Raw genomic sequence first — 16,924 nt, forward strand, 5'->3', positions numbered from 1 at the left:
CTAATCGATGACATATCTGTGCGTAGTTATTCCATGTCTGGCATGACACCTTTATTGTCATCTTTTCGTTTGCTAGGTTCGTAAACAGGACCACACTTTTCCATGTATTGTCGAATAAAATTTTTTATTCGATGCTTTACAGAATCAGTTACTCTTAGACTTTCACTGGGTTTTAAACGTTTAGTTTCCTTGTCCAGGACACCATACGATAACTAAAAATGATAGTTTTGTTTGCATGATTTACAGGGTCTAGAAGTCTTGCAATAAAGTTAATTTATTGAACTTTATGATAATTAGAATAATTTACCTTGCGAGCTAAGGCTTTAAAGTCCTCCTTAGAAGTAATATGGCCGGTCTTACAGTCTGGCTTGCGGTACGGATTAAGATGTTCAATGATTGTTGGAGTAATCTACACAAAAGATGTATTACGTTAAGCGCTTTCGTTATAGTCTTACTGTTGTAGTGTGAAAAATTGAGGGCCAAAACTACTTTGTCATTGATAGCCTTACAGTCGAATTTATAATACCTTCTGTCTAAATTCTTCCTTAACTTTCTTATCAATTATTCTATCTTTGGTGTTTACTTTTACTTCTGGGTTCGATGTAAGCTCTTTTGTGCTTACTCTTGGAGATAACGGTTGAATACCATCCTTAAGAATCAAATACGTTAAGTTGTATAATTACTGGACATAAGTTTTGTAAATAGCATAAGCTTACGAATATTCCTACCTTTACTACAGAATGATCTTCTACTTCGGTGCTGGCGGTGATGGAATCGTTTGTACTCGAAATTTTTTTAATTTTATCTGTAACATCTGTAACGGTCGGCTGTTGCCATTGTGAAACTCTGCACAGTACGGGGTTGTTCAATTGATATTAGAGGAAATATTAGAAAAATGTTAAACTTGCACCATATACTAATGCAAGAATATTATTTTTATAAAGATATCTGACCTGGTATGTATGTTATAATAATATATTCTTCCTTGTTGATCGATGGCGGCGCGCCAATCTGGTGGCAGAGGTGGAACATCTTTCAATGACTTCTGCTCGACATTTGAAGAATCTTGTGGCGGATCAGAAGCTGGCATTTCCTGCCTTTGTTGCTCTTGTACTTGATTCACAGCAGGTAAACGCGGAATAGGTTGTTGTTGCGCATGAAACATACGCAACTGATTGTATATAGCCATTTGTTGTTGTTGTTGTTGTTGATAGTACATCATTTGATTCTGTTGCCACTGTGCTGCATAGGTCGTAGGATATTGATTGTAAACGGTTGTCGGCTGAATAGTAGGCGGGTTTACGTGATTTGACGCTGTAACCGACGAATTCTGATTATCAGTTTCTTTCATTTCAGAATCGTTATTTATCGTAGAAGACTTTGGTGAAGGGGTATACTTATTGGGCTTTTCATCACGTCTTTCGTTCCTATCATGACCTGATTTTCTCTCGTGATCGTCTTTACGATCTCGTTTATCTTCAAAACTTCTTGTTGGACTATCACGACTGCCACTTCTACGCTTTCGCTTTTCTGAATGAAGTCTGTCCCGGTCTCTATTAGAACGATGATCACGTCTATAGGAACTTGACCGAGGCGATGAATTACGGTAGCTCCTTCGGCGATAAGAATGTTCATGGTGGTGATTATGGTGTGAATAGCGATGTCTAGGTGGGGAAGAATCTCGTTTGTCCCTACTTTCTCTTTCACTAGATCCATTACGTTCAGAATTTTTTTCCACTGGATCACTCTCGGAATTTGTACCACTAATAATAGTTTCGATCTTTTGTTGGACACTTTTCGAGCTTTCTGGAGTACTAACTTCTTCAACGGTGACTTTCTTCGGGATGCGATATACTTCCTTTAAAGTGCTCCAAGATGAAAGAAGATCATTTGCTACCGTGGTAATTTCACTAGCATCATCCTTGGTGATAGCTGCATCGATATGTTCATCCGATGACGCTATATTTTCGGTCATTTTTTCAGTATCATCTTCAATGTCCATTTTTACTTCAGTGATTGTATCGGCTTCAGAATCGTTTACTTGGCAAGGCATGTCTTCACTAGCACTACATAAGCTAGGAGAAGCACTTTCTTTTCCAAGGCTTATACTTGAATCTTCTTGGATATCGTTATTCTCGTCAGTAACAGTTTTCTGGTCCGAGTTTCTAGTAAGGTATTAAGTTAAATTTAATTTTAGAGTTTTACTAAAATATCGCATAAATACGTAAAAGCGAAAACTAACTGATTAGGTAATTCTTCCAAAGCAACAGTTTTCTCAGTCATCCCATTAACGGTAATATTTTCTTCCACAGGCGTACTTTGAGCCCACTTTTTTACTACGTGCATTATTTTGCTATCTTCTAGCATATTGCGCGATGTAATAGGAAGCAACTTTAAAGTATGCAAAATCTAAATGTTTGAAAATCATGGAGAATGTTAATAAGGTTGAGCTAATAATTTTGACGCAAAAATATCGACGTTAACGTTAGATTTTATCACGAACTTCTGATCGTAACTCTATGTCACTTTCATCGCTGTCTACCATCCAGCTCCAAAGCAAGGATAAACCATGGTACTTTACAAAATGCTTTAAATATACAGAACTTGCACTATCCTAGATGAGAAATGATCGGTAAGTATATTATAAAGTCCGATTTATTTCACCCCACAATATAATGATGTTAAATGTGAGGATACTACCTGAAGGACATTAAGCAATCTCAATCGATGCTCCGTAGTTTCAGCTCGAATCATCAATCGACACAGTTTCAACGTAGAATCTACATCTTCTAAGCCTCTTTCATTTTCTGTTAAGGATTGAACTTCTTCTTCGAATTCCTATTGAGAAAAAATATCAGATTTAAACTAAATGAACTATAGGGCAGTTAAAAGTAGCAATATCTTAGAATTCTAACAGATAATTCATCGCCATCTGACTCCGCAGCTGAGCCTTCATCTTTCTGGCGCGAATCTATACATTAATAATAATAAAACGTGAAATTAATATAATTAATTATGGACTATGGCACACGATGATAATAATCACACACCATTCTTTGGTGCACCTAGGTAACCACGGCATTTTTCAGAGCCGCAATAACATTCTTGAACTTCTCTCCTACGTAGAGTTCAATTTAGTTAGGGCATATTTTAATAAATGTAATTTTTCATATAAATTCAAACTAACCCGTATCGTTCGAACTGATAATCAAATGTTAGTTCAGTATTAGCTGGAATCTTTCGCAAAGTAAAGAAGCCAATTCTCAACATGCCATTTACCGTCCACTAAATAGAACGTATATTAGTTATATAATCTCTTATAGGAGTACATCATCAATATAATACAGTTTAACAACATTAAAATTTTGATTATGTTGTATAATACCTTCTGCGTAACACAGTTAGGATCACAACTATGGTTAATAAATCTAGAGAAAGTGCCTTTACGTGATGCATCAATAATCTGGTGGTAGCCAAAAAAACATAATCTTAGATTTATAAAAGACGACCTATAGCTATCATTAAGAGCATTATTGATCATACCTCATTTGGGCTTAGTGTCATGAAGTAGTAATGTTTAATTTTCTTCTTTGCGTAGTCGCGTTTTCTTCGTTCAAATTCTCTCAGATCGATAACTTCCCCGCAATATTCCAGTACGAATTGATTGCTATTACAAATTTTATTAACAAGTTTTTTGGTCAATGTTTTTCTAGTTTTTCTAATATTTCCAAATGGTTATCAAGAATACAGTGGTAAACATAGAACTTACTCTTCTAAATCTTCAAGAGTCCTTAATCCAAATCCCTTCTTCTCTGTCTTGAATACTTCAACTTTTGGGTACTCGGCCTGAAAGAAAGTTTATTATAACTGTAACTTTTACTATTCCTCAGCTACGATGGGATAAAGCATGCTCTATTTTGCTGCATGATTCAGATATACAAACCATTTGAAATCTACGATTGGTACAAAATTTCCCACAGGAACATTTAGAGCCGCTGTAATCATAATATACAGCATTTTAGATAGTTTTAACTAATTACAACAATAAATTTTTGCATAGGGTGGCAGATTTTTAAGTAGAATCTATTTAGATTCAAAGAGTAACTCTATTTTTAGGGAAACATACCATTCAATAAATAACATACGGTTCAAGCAGTTTTCTCCGCAACCAATAAAGTTTGGATCATCTATCAAAAGCGAATAAGGTACTTATTTCAGCGTGATTAAAAAATGATTATAAGCGAACTTTGATAAATGTAATAACGAAATTACACTTCTAACGGCGACGCCGGTTTATCAGACTCTATTTGAACGTTTAATACAATCATAACAATATTCTAGAAAAATTATTTCAAGTGAGACTAACCTTCATCGTAGGTACATTCGCATGTCATATTTTTTATACGTTTATCCTTTGATTTTCTATTATATACGTAAAAGAGAGAGACATTATTGGAAGTAATCAATCAGTTAACTTTCGGTACCAAGCAGATGGAACTAAAATTTGTGCTATGGTAACACTTTTTGATGGTCGAAAGTCGCTTATAATGCTGTCCTTCTAAACTCGTAAATGTACGTTCATACGGGGCGTTATTACAGTAATAAAACGTTAACAGAATTTCATGTCATAGTATCTTACCTTCCACTCAGGTAAGTATTGATATCCATCTGGTTAAATGCTGACAGCGGGTCGTCTGCGTTGCTGGTTGCCGATTTATCATCATTGTCTTCCGTCGTCTATAAGCGGAATGAATTGCAAATGAATTAAAGAAATACTTCAATAGGCTCATTGGTTAATACGGTCTCATAAAAGTACAATAAATGAAAAGCATGAATTAATGTAGTCTCTAACCTTATTCAGAGTAGTCGCCTTATCATTTCCGGAATCGTCATTACTACATAGTTATAGATTGATAGAGTACATAATTACACGGTGTACTTGCATATCATATCATAACAAAATCAAATGATAGAAATCATCATGCAACATTATTAACCAAGAAGAAAAAGCGCTATTGAGTAAAAATATGATCAATAGATCAGATAAGCCGATCGTAAGCAAAATTATTGCCGGTTGAAAAGCTATGCTGATGCTGTGCTAATTGGATAGTAACTTGCAATGAAAATTATCAGTAGCTTATTGATTATGAAGTATTTGTGATATGTGGATGGTCAATTACAAAGATTGACCAATAATCCATGTGATATTTTAATGGAATAAAATTGACTACAAGGCATATGCTACATCTTTACAAGCTGTATGAGTAGAGACTTTAATAAGAAAGTACGCCATTAGAGTATTTATTGTGTAAGCTGCGTTATCCACTTATGAGAATTTTTATAAAACTATAAAGGTGTTGAGCCACCATTTCCATGGCAGTAGAAAAAGCGCTAAGCCCGACATCAATATAAACCCTAACTCCAGGAATGACTCGATTTTAGTCTAATCACTAATTCAATCAATCCTCCCCAACATGACTATTTCAGCAAATAGCGCGCTTAAGAGGATAAAGTATGATGTGTTCTTGTAATAATTCTCACTAATACTGTATAATTAACACGCTATCACTATTTGGATTAATTCTACGTCCTAAATATTTAGTAAGCAATGCTAGCGATCGTTTGCCGATAGAGTCAAAATCCTAAAATAGTTTAACCATAGTTTAACTGACAAACTGACGGAAGGAATGACAAGCAAAGTGTTGGACATACGCACTGTATCAACCATCGTTTTTAGCTAGAATGGCCATCAAATGTATTCTGGTTCGATCTAGAAAGGAGATTCTTGCGCTTTCTTCTTATAAAATATTGTAAATGTATGCGCATCAATGTTTGATGTTGCTTATTAATAAGCGAAAGATTAACCCCAAAATAGGGTAATGTACATTAATATACGATAGCGTGAAGCGCATGATGAACTTAGTATTCAAGAGCCAAGTGTTTTATACCTTGGCCGAGCATTTGAACTCAATAACAGATGCATCCATCAGTCCAAAATGATGATTTTGCTCGGATGATTAATCGACTGCATATGAGTAGGTGATTAAAATTGCTGTCATTTTACTCTACTATAAACTAGCAATGTCCTATCGTATTTTATAGCATCTTCATTGCAGATCTTTAAAAAGTATCAAGTATTATAAGCATTCCTGATTAATGCATTCAAAATAAACGCTACATGTTGTTTGTATTAGCGTCAACGTCAGTGGCGCAGCGTTATTAAAGTCGACGATTTGGTTACTATTGTAAAAATGATAGTACAAGTCATCAAGCTTGTTACAGATGTTTGATTCTAGCATAGTAACCTTGCATGTCTTCCAAATGGATATTTAGCACATGAAAATCAATTTATTAGTTAGGTGTTTTGCTAAGGGCTGGCCAGTTGGAGCTCTTTACGTAGCAGGAGTAGTTCACGGTTATTTACTTTATCCTCAATTAAAATACAATCCATCCCATGTGGATGGATCTCCAACAAACACATACTACGGTATAGGGAGAGAAAGGTTTACACGAATCGATTGCATAGTTTTGCTATGGAATTGACGGAAGCTCCTACTCTATTTTATTAACAATTAGTGGACAACCATAACGGATTTAGGCGGCATTTTTACGGATGTTTAGTGCACGTTGGTGTAGATGCTTGTTAATCAATGTTTGTTACCGGGAGAGTCATAGCTAGTAGAAATATTCATCGATCGGGATCGATGATGTTGTAATGGAGTAACGGAGTAATGTGTTCATTTATGACAATATCATGGAATGGACGCCTTTCTGGTGAGCTACAGTATTGAAATGGTTTGAAGCTTTTTGCCACAGCGCATTTTTGATCTGCGTATATCGGAGTGAGTGCTGATTGAATGCCGCAATCCAGAATGATTGACGATAAAATATTACTGACGGTATCGATCTTTTGTCGAGGAGCATTTGCAAAGTGGAATAGCGGCACAGGTTTTACTCTACCTTGGGGCTAACACGATGTCTAGTAGAATAGGTTAAGCGCTTAATGGACATAAAAGGATGGAAAATTTGCGATCCATGCTTACCTATCCTACATTGTCTACTGTCTATTACCAGCAACATCATTGACTATGCTTGAAGTCTTTTTTATTTGTACGTGCATGATTGAATTGATTCATCATATACTTCATACTTGTTTGGTCATTTCTTTTGAGTTTTCAATTGATATTTTTAAAGTGTGGTGATGATTTTGCAAGAAAACTAGACTGTTGAACAATTTGAAGTTAGTATTTTGATTGTCAGTGGAAAGGACTTGACTGGTTTTCTTGACAAATTAGGCCAAGATCGTGATAGATAGACTAGGATAAGTCCGGACAACAAGGGGTCATTTTGAAGAATACATGGGAAAGAAAGTAACCTGTAGCCATTGGTCAACACCATGTTGACAAGGCGATTGCGATTGAGAGAACAGTGGTCAAAAATAGATGATCTATGTACAGGAAGAGGCGGCTGTTGAAATGAAGATGATGATGTTGACTTGGCAATGATCAAAGTGATTGATCAAGTACATGGTCGTCAACAAGTCTTCATTTTTGTCAAGAGAGATTTGTATCAATAATAAACATAGGCAGAATGTACTTTAGTAGTGGATTGGATCGAGACTTGTAAGCATGATGTCCACAAAGAAACTCTTTGGGCATAGGAGAAGACAAGTGTTTTTTTTTTTTAGTAAGCCATTTGTAAGATTGCAATAGAAGAACAACATGATGGATGATGATAACGACAGCAAATAATTTAGATGAAAAATGGCAAAGTTTAAATGTTGTGACCACTGACCGAGTTGGTGAGGCTGTCTTGTGAGTGTGTTTTTTCTCCCTTGATTTCATTTTATTGATTGTTGGCAATGGCTTGCTGCCTTCTCGAAAATTCAATAAGCTGCTGTGGATGGATTCAAATTTATGCGTGTGTGCGTAATACCATGGGCTCAGTCGAGCAGAATCATACTATGTTGTCTCCAAGAATGGTCAAGAGAGTTGAACGTTGACAGGCTAGCGTCGCCAGTAATATCAAGGCGTCAAGATTTCAAGCTTGCCGTGGATAGTCCCAACGAAGCAGGATGGACTTTTGCTAATTGCAGCCAATTTCCAAGTAAATCCTTGCCTTTGACAAAATGCTCCAACTTATTCTTTCACCAGTTGAAATTCAACCAACCACTATGGTAGACACACACACACACACATGGAAAGTAGCTGCTACTGCTACTGCTACTACGACTGATGATACTATGAATGACCAATCAATAGGTGGCAAGCAAGATGTACTCGATCTATCCTCAATGCAATCAAGCCAATGGTCAAGATTGGATTAGCAAGAAAGGAAGAAGTGAAATAGTGCAAAATAGTGACAGCAATTTTTACCTGTACAATTGGAGGTAGTCAAGTGGAAAAGCGCAGAGTAGACGAAAGCTTGTACAGGCGCAGTCTCGACACGGAAGGGCAAACTGCTGTTGGAGATTGGGTGCTTGCCGTTGGACCTTTGCTTTTTGACTGCGTTGAGCAAGTTGGTCGACTTTTCTTTCCTTTCTACTTACGAACGCTAGTTGACGCTGGCCCGTATGAGTAGCAAGGTCTTGCTTGACTTTCTGCAGGAAGAGAGTGCGTCGGCGCAAGCGATCAAGCTGCACAGACCGCTGATACCGTACTGGCCGTGACAGTGTACAGTGTCCAGTCCAGTGTTTGCTTACAGTATGTAGTACTCTACACTACAGTCCAACTTCCAGGAGTCCACAGTACAGTACAGTACAGTGTTCAAATGACTACAGTACAGTACGGTACAGTACAGCACTGGGAAGAAGGGGTACCATGTACTGTACACTGTACTGTACACTATACCCTACTGCACCGTACTGTACAGTACTGTACCTTTGGCCTTGAAATGATCTACAGTACAGTACAGTGCACAGTACGTACGTACTGTACAATGTACAGTACTTTATCGTTGGACATGAACTTCTCTACAGTGTACTGTACTGTACTGTTGGACTTGAACTTCTCTACAGTGTACAGTACTGTACACTGCACACTGTACCGTACCGTATTGTACTGTACACACAGTACCTTTGGACTTCAAACTATCTACAGTGCACACTGTACAGTACAGCTTTGGACAGTACTGTACAGTCAGTAAATTGTATTCCGTGGTAGCAATGCGCCAATAGCAGACTACAGTATGCCATGACCCCTTGACGCTGCAGTACAGCAAAATGTACAGTACAGTACTGTATGCGCTTGTAGCACTGTGCTAGGCAGGAAGAACCATTGCCCTTGACAGGCCATACCAACAATTTTAGTCAATGGGCCAATGGATTACCCTACGCAAACGATGCTACGGTACTGATTTTACTGAGATAGCAACTCTTTAGTACCTACTGTACAGTCTACTCTATAGTCAGTCAACTACCAACAATTTTAGCTCATGGAATTTAGAACTTGCAAAGATGGCTGGAAAGAGAATACTGTACTATTGTCTGCCATGGATGAATGAATCCATTTTTCTTCCCTTTTGGCCACAGTACTATGACTTCCAACCCTACAGTACTTGAGGCACAAGTCCTGTCCCGCTTCAGGCAGGACAGCGTCGTGTCTGTCTGTCTGTCTAATCTCGCCACTCGTCGTCACTCGTCACTAGTCGTCACTCGTCAGCAGCGTGTTACGGCATGACAGACAGGCAGATGCCGCTCCACTACCAATGAATGATGTCATTGGCGCTGTCAAAACACAATACAATAACAATGAGTATGAGGAGACAGAGGTCAAGCCGTGCTCAGCCAAAGGCCATTCTGCTGCGATAGCCAAATGCGGCTAGTTGTCCATTTCTTCACATGGTCTTTGCCAAGATCGTAGAGAAGAAGTTGCTTTCGCTTTCTCAACCTTTGCTAAGTGATACAGGTAATGAGAAATGCCAATCCGATTGTACTGACTTACTGTCCAGTCAACATGATTTCTCCATTGGTCATCCGAGGATGAGGCACATGTGGACATCCATGGCAAAATGATCATGGAGGAGAGGAGTAGGACAAGTTGGACGACTACCTTGACCAACATGGGTAAATGAGTTCGTTAACCATTCTCATTCATGATGGTCAAGGCAGTCATGGATGATGATGATTGGAAAGCTATTTTGCTTTCGACAGGTGATATTGGTCAATCATGCAGATTGACATCACTTTCTCCCACCTATGGCGATGGCTAGTGGATTCATCCAGTATTGTAGTGAAAGACGTAGTGTTGTTACTAGCAACGATCTCTGTCGAATAATCTTCTATCGCTAAGTTAGGCATCTACCAAATTGATGTTATAAATTATTTTCAATTAGATTACTAAGAAGAAATGAGTGGACATCTCGGCGATTTATCCTCTGATCAATTGCAAGCATTGAATGAATTAAAAGCCCATGTGGGTACTGAACATCCAACGGATGAGGTACAGCGATAATGCATGATGTATACTGTAGATTTACCGTAGTAAGAAGGAACTCGATCATATCAATATCGATGGCGAGAAGTAGGTTGATAAATTCACTTTCTAAGTATCGATTCCTCAACCATAGATCAGCTTTTGCTATATCTAGTAATTTTACTCGATCTCTTACTCATTTCGGCTTATTGTACCAGCTTGATAAGCCATCAGCGGATTAGCTATTGAAACAACTTTTACCAGCCCTATTTCTTTCTGCTTTTACACCAATTTCGCCTTGTTTACAGTTACTTGTCTTCCGAGCTAAGCCATCAACGGGCCTAATCATCATTAGCCATCGAAATCACTTTTACAATAATCAAGCATTCGTTTTGCCCGTTATTACCGTAATTCAGGCATGCTTCGTTAAATTGATTTCAATCTAAGCTCGTCAAAAGGCTTAGTCATCATTCAACACGGATACTCTTTTGACAATAGCCGATCATGTTCTTTGTCACTTAACAATTCCTGCTTGCTTGGTTTTCTCCATTTCCAGTTAGCCCATCTGTGGGTTTGTTGGTAAACAGTTTTGATACGTCAAATTTATTATCAAGATCGTTAGTGTTTAATAACCAATAGCATCCATGCCAAATTGCTACCATGTAGAAAGTCCAGACCTCGAACAGGTGTAGTGTGTACATTTCAGTTTTTTATACAAAGACACTATAAGTCGATTTTCGCTCATTCCATTACCATCCCATAATGTAAAGTACATCCTAATCGACTTGGTTGCACACCATGGAACATTACTATCTCTCGATATTTGCACCATTTTTTTAAATCTGTTGAATAAGCGTAACTTGATTGTGCAAGGAACTACTAGACTCTACAGTAGTTGAACTTATAGTTGGAACAGTGTCCTACTATACTGTATATATGTTTATATATATATATATCAACACGTAAGGGTACTGTAGGTATGCAATACCAGGGACTAGTTTAGTAGAAATCCCTGGCAATACTTAACTGCTTACACGTATTACAACTACATAATTATATTCGCCAGCACTGAAAGCTTAGCAATGATTAGCAGTAGAATATTAAGCTTCTATTTCTTTAAAGCTTGCTCTGTAGACAATATCGTAGTATTTTCATTGGACAGATATAATATTCTGTTATCAACTTATTATCGTAGTTACAGTATTATATCATAAGGGGTAATGCCTTCCAATCCCTTCCACCCAGCTTAACCAATAATATCCTATCAGACTTTAATATTCCATCTTTGCAACATACAATTGTTAGCGTCATCGCTGATCTTTCCAAACTTCTACTTGAATCCTATCAAAGTATCGTACAGTAGGTGACCAATATTACGATAGAAAATAACACATTCGAGTATCTGCTGTGAAAATAATCAATATCGATGCAGGACCTTCATATCGAGTAGAAAATAATACGAATATAAAGTTTGATTAGTATATGTATGCAGTATATCATAATTATCAAGATCATTTCATAAAGATTCTATTGTTTGCACTTATTACTACTTATAGGTAACATATAATTAATATGCGATCTAAATTTGTGACATATTATGTTTGCAGCTTGAATGGATTAATTCCAATTTTCCTTGAATAAGATGTAATACATGCACGTATATGCCAATCATCTTTTTCTTATAATGATGATATATGTTATACACGCTTAGGCTACCCTGTTGCGATTTTTAAGGGCCAGATCGTTTAAAGTTGAAGCAGCAAAAAAGTAAGCAATATCTCTCCCTTATTTTTAAGCGATATTCTCTAATCTACTTGATACAAGTGAAGATGATTGCGTACAAATATTTGGTAGTCCATTCGACTTACAGTGCAGTAAAGCTATAACACACTATATACGAAATCATAAATAACGCTTTTGACTTATCTTATGCAAAGTAAGTTGAATATATATTATTTTCCTTCTTCGCAGGCAATATATTAATCAATGCAAGTGGAGGAAAGAAAACGATGTTGATAACATTCTCAATCAACCGGTATAAAATTGTCCAAACTTATATGCGACAGACATTTGACTATAAAATTTGTAGTTATCTTGAAAACATTTACGCGTATTACGATTGTGCCAGGTTTATGATCATCTTCATTTACTACATCGTCCATGAAAATTTCTGATACATAAATGAACTTTACTGTTATAATAGATTTTTAATATTCCTAATTACACCCTGAACATCGTATACCAAATTCTTTGACAGAGAATATTTAAATACTACTAGCAGTAATTTTCAGTTAGAATTACACAGGTTTTTTAAATAATGTTAATATCGTTCAATAAATCATTCTTTAACTGATATGGATTATATAGTGTACAATATACACTAAACCATATCTAGAAAATCATATTGGAATCTAAATTTCTGTTAAAGATCGATATACGTATTTATTAACCACTGATTGTCGCTAATATCTATTCTTACTGAAATTTTATAATTTTAGCACTCTACTATGTTAGATCTGATAATGACTGAATAATTTCACTTACGTATATATTTTATTACCTTTCATTACCGTTCCATCTCATCAATTTAGCCTCCACTTGATAAGGAAATGATGGCGGTTGGTTCTAAATTACGTCTTCCTTTCATTCTTAAAACCTATTGATGTCATGACTTGATTCTTTCCTACACTGCAGATTATTTCTCTAGGCTATCATAAACATGATCGAGATGGAAGACCCGTTTATGTTGAATTAACTGGCAAAATTGATGCAAACAAACTCATGGAGGTAGATACAATACAATGTTTTCGTAGTTGTCATGTATACGCGTACACAGTTATTTATACAGTATGTCTAGACACTTTTAAATTTGAAATATCGAGTTTGTTTAAATTAAATTAAAGCAATATACTGATGCCATTGCTACCATGATATAAATTTTGCTAGTTGCCACTAAGTGAAATTATGAAAAGACATATATGGCACAACGAAAAACAGTTTCGTAGGGCTGAAGAATTATCTAAACAATTTGTAAGCGATCGCGGTATAAACCTTCATAGAGCATGCTTTCAAATCGATCGTATTTCTAGATTTCTTTTATTACTAGGGAAAAAATATAGAAACAACAACGCAAATTCATGATATGACTGGGTTAAATTTCTCACACCGGTAATAGTGATTCCGAATCTACTGTTAGAGCGGTATTTATTAACAACCCACTGATTTACAAATTGTTATGATTTTATACATATATGTATATATACTCTCGCGCACAGCAAATGTTTATCAATATTTAAGCATGTTTCAAAAATTGACCAAGATGTCTATCCTGAAAGGGTAGGGAGGGTAAGCACTTACAACATATACTTGATATTTAATAAAATTACAAAAGTACTTTTTAGTTAAACTCCATCTACTAAAGGTATACATATTTGATAATGACTTACTACAAATTGATACTTTCGCATTATCTATTCTTATTTAGGTTATATTTGTTAACGTGCCATGGTTAGTTATTGACATAAATAGTCCGGAAAAACACTTTCACTCTCGTGCTATTAGAGTTTGCATTTCTGATATCTTGCTTAGAGAAGCATTTTTGAACTTTTTCTTAGGCTATTTCCTCTATTATGGAAAATAGCTAGCCCATTATTAGATCCGAATACCAGGGAGAAATTTGTAGTTCTTGGAGGAAATGAAATACATAAGTTATTGGTATAAATGGATTAATAGAGTTGTAGTGTGATAGTTCTACCTTGCTTTAAAATTCAATTGTATCTACTGTAGGATTACGTTGAGCCAGAAAACCTTCCTGAAATATTTGGAGGAGTTTGTAAATGCCCTGGCGGATGTATGCATATAGTTCCTGGACATTTGGTATGCACATTGTTTCTGCTTTGTTGTTAGATTATGTAACTAGCTATTAATTTATAACTATAGTTATATGTTGCCCTACCTTCAGTATGCTCGTATCTAATAGCTTGCTGTTTTTCAGGATTCAAAAAGTGCCGATAGCCACGGTCTAATCCAGACCAATATCAGTGAGCCCAGCTAGTATTCGTTTAAAGATACTTTAACTTTAAACTATTACGGTATTTCCTTCTTGTAACATTCATTATCAACTGTGTAACTGTGATGTATATAGAAGCTGGAAAGTCTTTATTACAAGAAATTCATTGCACCAAAGGAGAAACTGTTTACTGGCATTATATAGCAGCTAGGTTAGATATAGCTTGTCAATGATAAATAATACAAAATTAACCGAGTAATGAAGTTGGGTTGATATTTCTATGAAGCCATAATTACAGCTACAGTAATTGACTAATTTTTGTTTTTGTAAACTTTTTAGTACTGATATTAAATTTAGAGTTCTTTGGCAACCGGAAAAAGCCTCACAACCAGAAAGTATCATCCCATTAGAGCACGTTACCCTTGAATCAGCTGAAGGGTTTGTTCTGTAATAATATCGATGATATTATTACATTCAACTTTTAATCTTGTTATCTCTCTCTAATGATCTGTTCGTAGGCATTTTGCCGCTACTGCGAATGGAAAACTTATAATTGAATTTGATAATTCTACATCGACTTGGTTATCTAAGGGTATTAAGTAAGTTTAAATATTTACTAAATTCGTCATACTTCAACAAGTCTATAATCGAAATAATTTGTTTTAAATTAATTGCTATAGATATCGAATTAATGTTGACCATGGATCATAAATTGTCAAGGCTTCGCGTGAATATACTGGGACTAGCAATTCACTCTATGCTAATGCTCCGTGTAAACTCGCTGGCAGTAGTAATTTACACTACGCATATTCCTATATTAGCGTGTCTGCCACGTAAATTAGTGATATCACACGTACTTGACATGAAAATTCATGTTTACTGATACGATAACGGAGTATAATAATAATAATAAAATATGTACTACCGCCTAGTAAAAATGTCAACACCATTTAGAAATTGTTAAAATTATAATATTTTATATAGTTAGTTATATTATACGCTTATCTCCCTACGAAAATATTCTATATAATCAAACTAGTATGTTGTACTATACTGGTACTATATTTCGATTATTGAAACAAATGCTACTTGTATGTGGTGTTACGTCAATAAGTTATGCTGTATACTAATAAAATGAGACTTGTATTGCAATATGCTAGTAATTGATTTGATGTGGCTGAATAACTTTTAATATTAAAGATACTTCTTGACTTGATTGCTTCAACCGATTGAATAATTTTTGACAGTAATATCGTTTTACACTATAAAATTTCTTCCATGTGCAAACATGTTTAGCTCCAAATTTTAATGCAGTTCGGAATTGCTGTAGGCATATAGCATCTAGTCTCCCTTTAATGAACTGCATCATTTGTATTGAAGCAGTAAACACTTTAATTGGAAAGCTTCTTTACAATCTCTAGCTAGCATTACACCAACCACATAGATTCTAGAGGTTTCCTTTACATACATTAGTAATCGAAATAGGTAAAACAACATGATGTTAATGCCTCAAATGATACGTTTTATTAATTTCTGAACGATAATGTCGGAATATCATAAGTATAGCGGTGCTAATACTATCCCTGTAGACTTCTTTCATATATCAAATCATTTTAGGTTACTAAACAACTAATTGCAGCAAAATGCAATCCGCATAGGCTATTACAGCTTAATAAATTCGATACAATACTAATATATACGCGTACGCGTATAGTATTCTACTGCCTATCACATTATTGTACCAAAAGTGGAGTATTCATATATGATATTACTGGTACTGTCTAATCGCGAATACTATTCTTTGGCTTTAGGATAGTAAATTTAGACAGAAAGTGGCATAGTAATAGCAATCGTATCTAATAAATTGTAAAAATTTTGCTTCCTAAGTCAAAGACTTCCATACAGTAGTGCGTACAAATAAACATTGCTCTTTATCTTACATTTTCGCTAGTAATATTCTAATAAATTATTGCAGCTTCGCTGTTGACATTGAACTGTTGCAAAAGTACAATGATATCTAATGAAACAACATATAAAATAGCATTGAAGAATTAGCCCAATAACAAATTTACATGCAAAAATGTAAGTAAATCTTTAAATTTTGATATAATTGTTGTTAGAAAGAACGAAATAGCTTAATTTTATGCAGTAATGATATAAAACAGGTTAAATTCTATGATAAAGTTAATTTCTTTTACATTTCTTTTAAGAGGCACATTTAGATTTTTGCTTTATTTTTCAATAATAATAGCGACGAATCAATTTAGTTAGGACAAATTTCTTATTGGTAATTAGACGCTTAGTGTTTATAATACCTAATTTATTTCGGATCAATTTTATGTAAATGAAAGAGGAGGACAGTCTATCATAACTTTGTTATAAATCAATGTACTCTGCTACAGGTAGTGCTGTCCTGCTGTCTTGTCTTAACAATGCAGCACTCAGAGTAGAAAGCATGATACGATAGTAATTATTAATTCACATTTGTATCGAACCATTGAAA

At 35.5% G+C, this 16,924-nt stretch overlaps 2 protein-coding genes across 2 annotated transcripts; one reads left to right on the forward strand and one right to left on the reverse strand.

The window, feature by feature from the left end:
- Positions 1-26: 26 nt before the first annotated feature.
- TRIADDRAFT_54228 (uncharacterized protein) lies at positions 27-5,912 on the reverse strand (the record flags this gene model as incomplete). The annotated part of the gene is made up of 20 exons (XM_002110830.1): positions 27-212; positions 308-409; positions 527-649; positions 729-846; positions 954-2,165; positions 2,243-2,409; positions 2,504-2,614; positions 2,701-2,838; positions 2,916-2,971; positions 3,051-3,118; positions 3,188-3,285; positions 3,386-3,463; positions 3,544-3,667; positions 3,770-3,846; positions 3,944-3,995; positions 4,127-4,187; positions 4,367-4,422; positions 4,640-4,737; positions 4,853-4,895; positions 5,866-5,912. The coding sequence occupies 20 exons, from the start codon at positions 5,910-5,912 to the stop codon at positions 27-29; spliced, it is 3,015 nt and encodes a 1,004-aa protein (XP_002110866.1).
- A 4,434-nt stretch (positions 5,913-10,346) lies between these two features.
- TRIADDRAFT_54229 (uncharacterized protein) lies at positions 10,347-15,132 on the forward strand (the record flags this gene model as incomplete). Its single annotated transcript, XM_002110302.1, has 15 exons — positions 10,347-10,439; positions 12,124-12,179; positions 12,384-12,447; positions 13,004-13,030; positions 13,107-13,199; positions 13,359-13,442; positions 13,519-13,580; positions 13,688-13,757; positions 13,897-13,919; positions 14,027-14,126; positions 14,199-14,288; positions 14,352-14,416; positions 14,761-14,859; positions 14,940-15,020; positions 15,102-15,132. 15 exons carry the CDS (start codon positions 10,347-10,349, stop codon positions 15,130-15,132), a joined length of 1,038 nt encoding a protein of 345 aa, XP_002110338.1.
- Between the last annotated feature and the right edge of the window lie 1,792 nt (positions 15,133-16,924).

This window comes from Trichoplax adhaerens, genomic scaffold, assembly GCF_000150275.1.
Source record: "Trichoplax adhaerens TRIADscaffold_3 genomic scaffold, whole genome shotgun sequence".
Classification (NCBI taxonomy): Eukaryota; Metazoa; Placozoa; class Uniplacotomia; order Trichoplacea; family Trichoplacidae; genus Trichoplax; species Trichoplax adhaerens.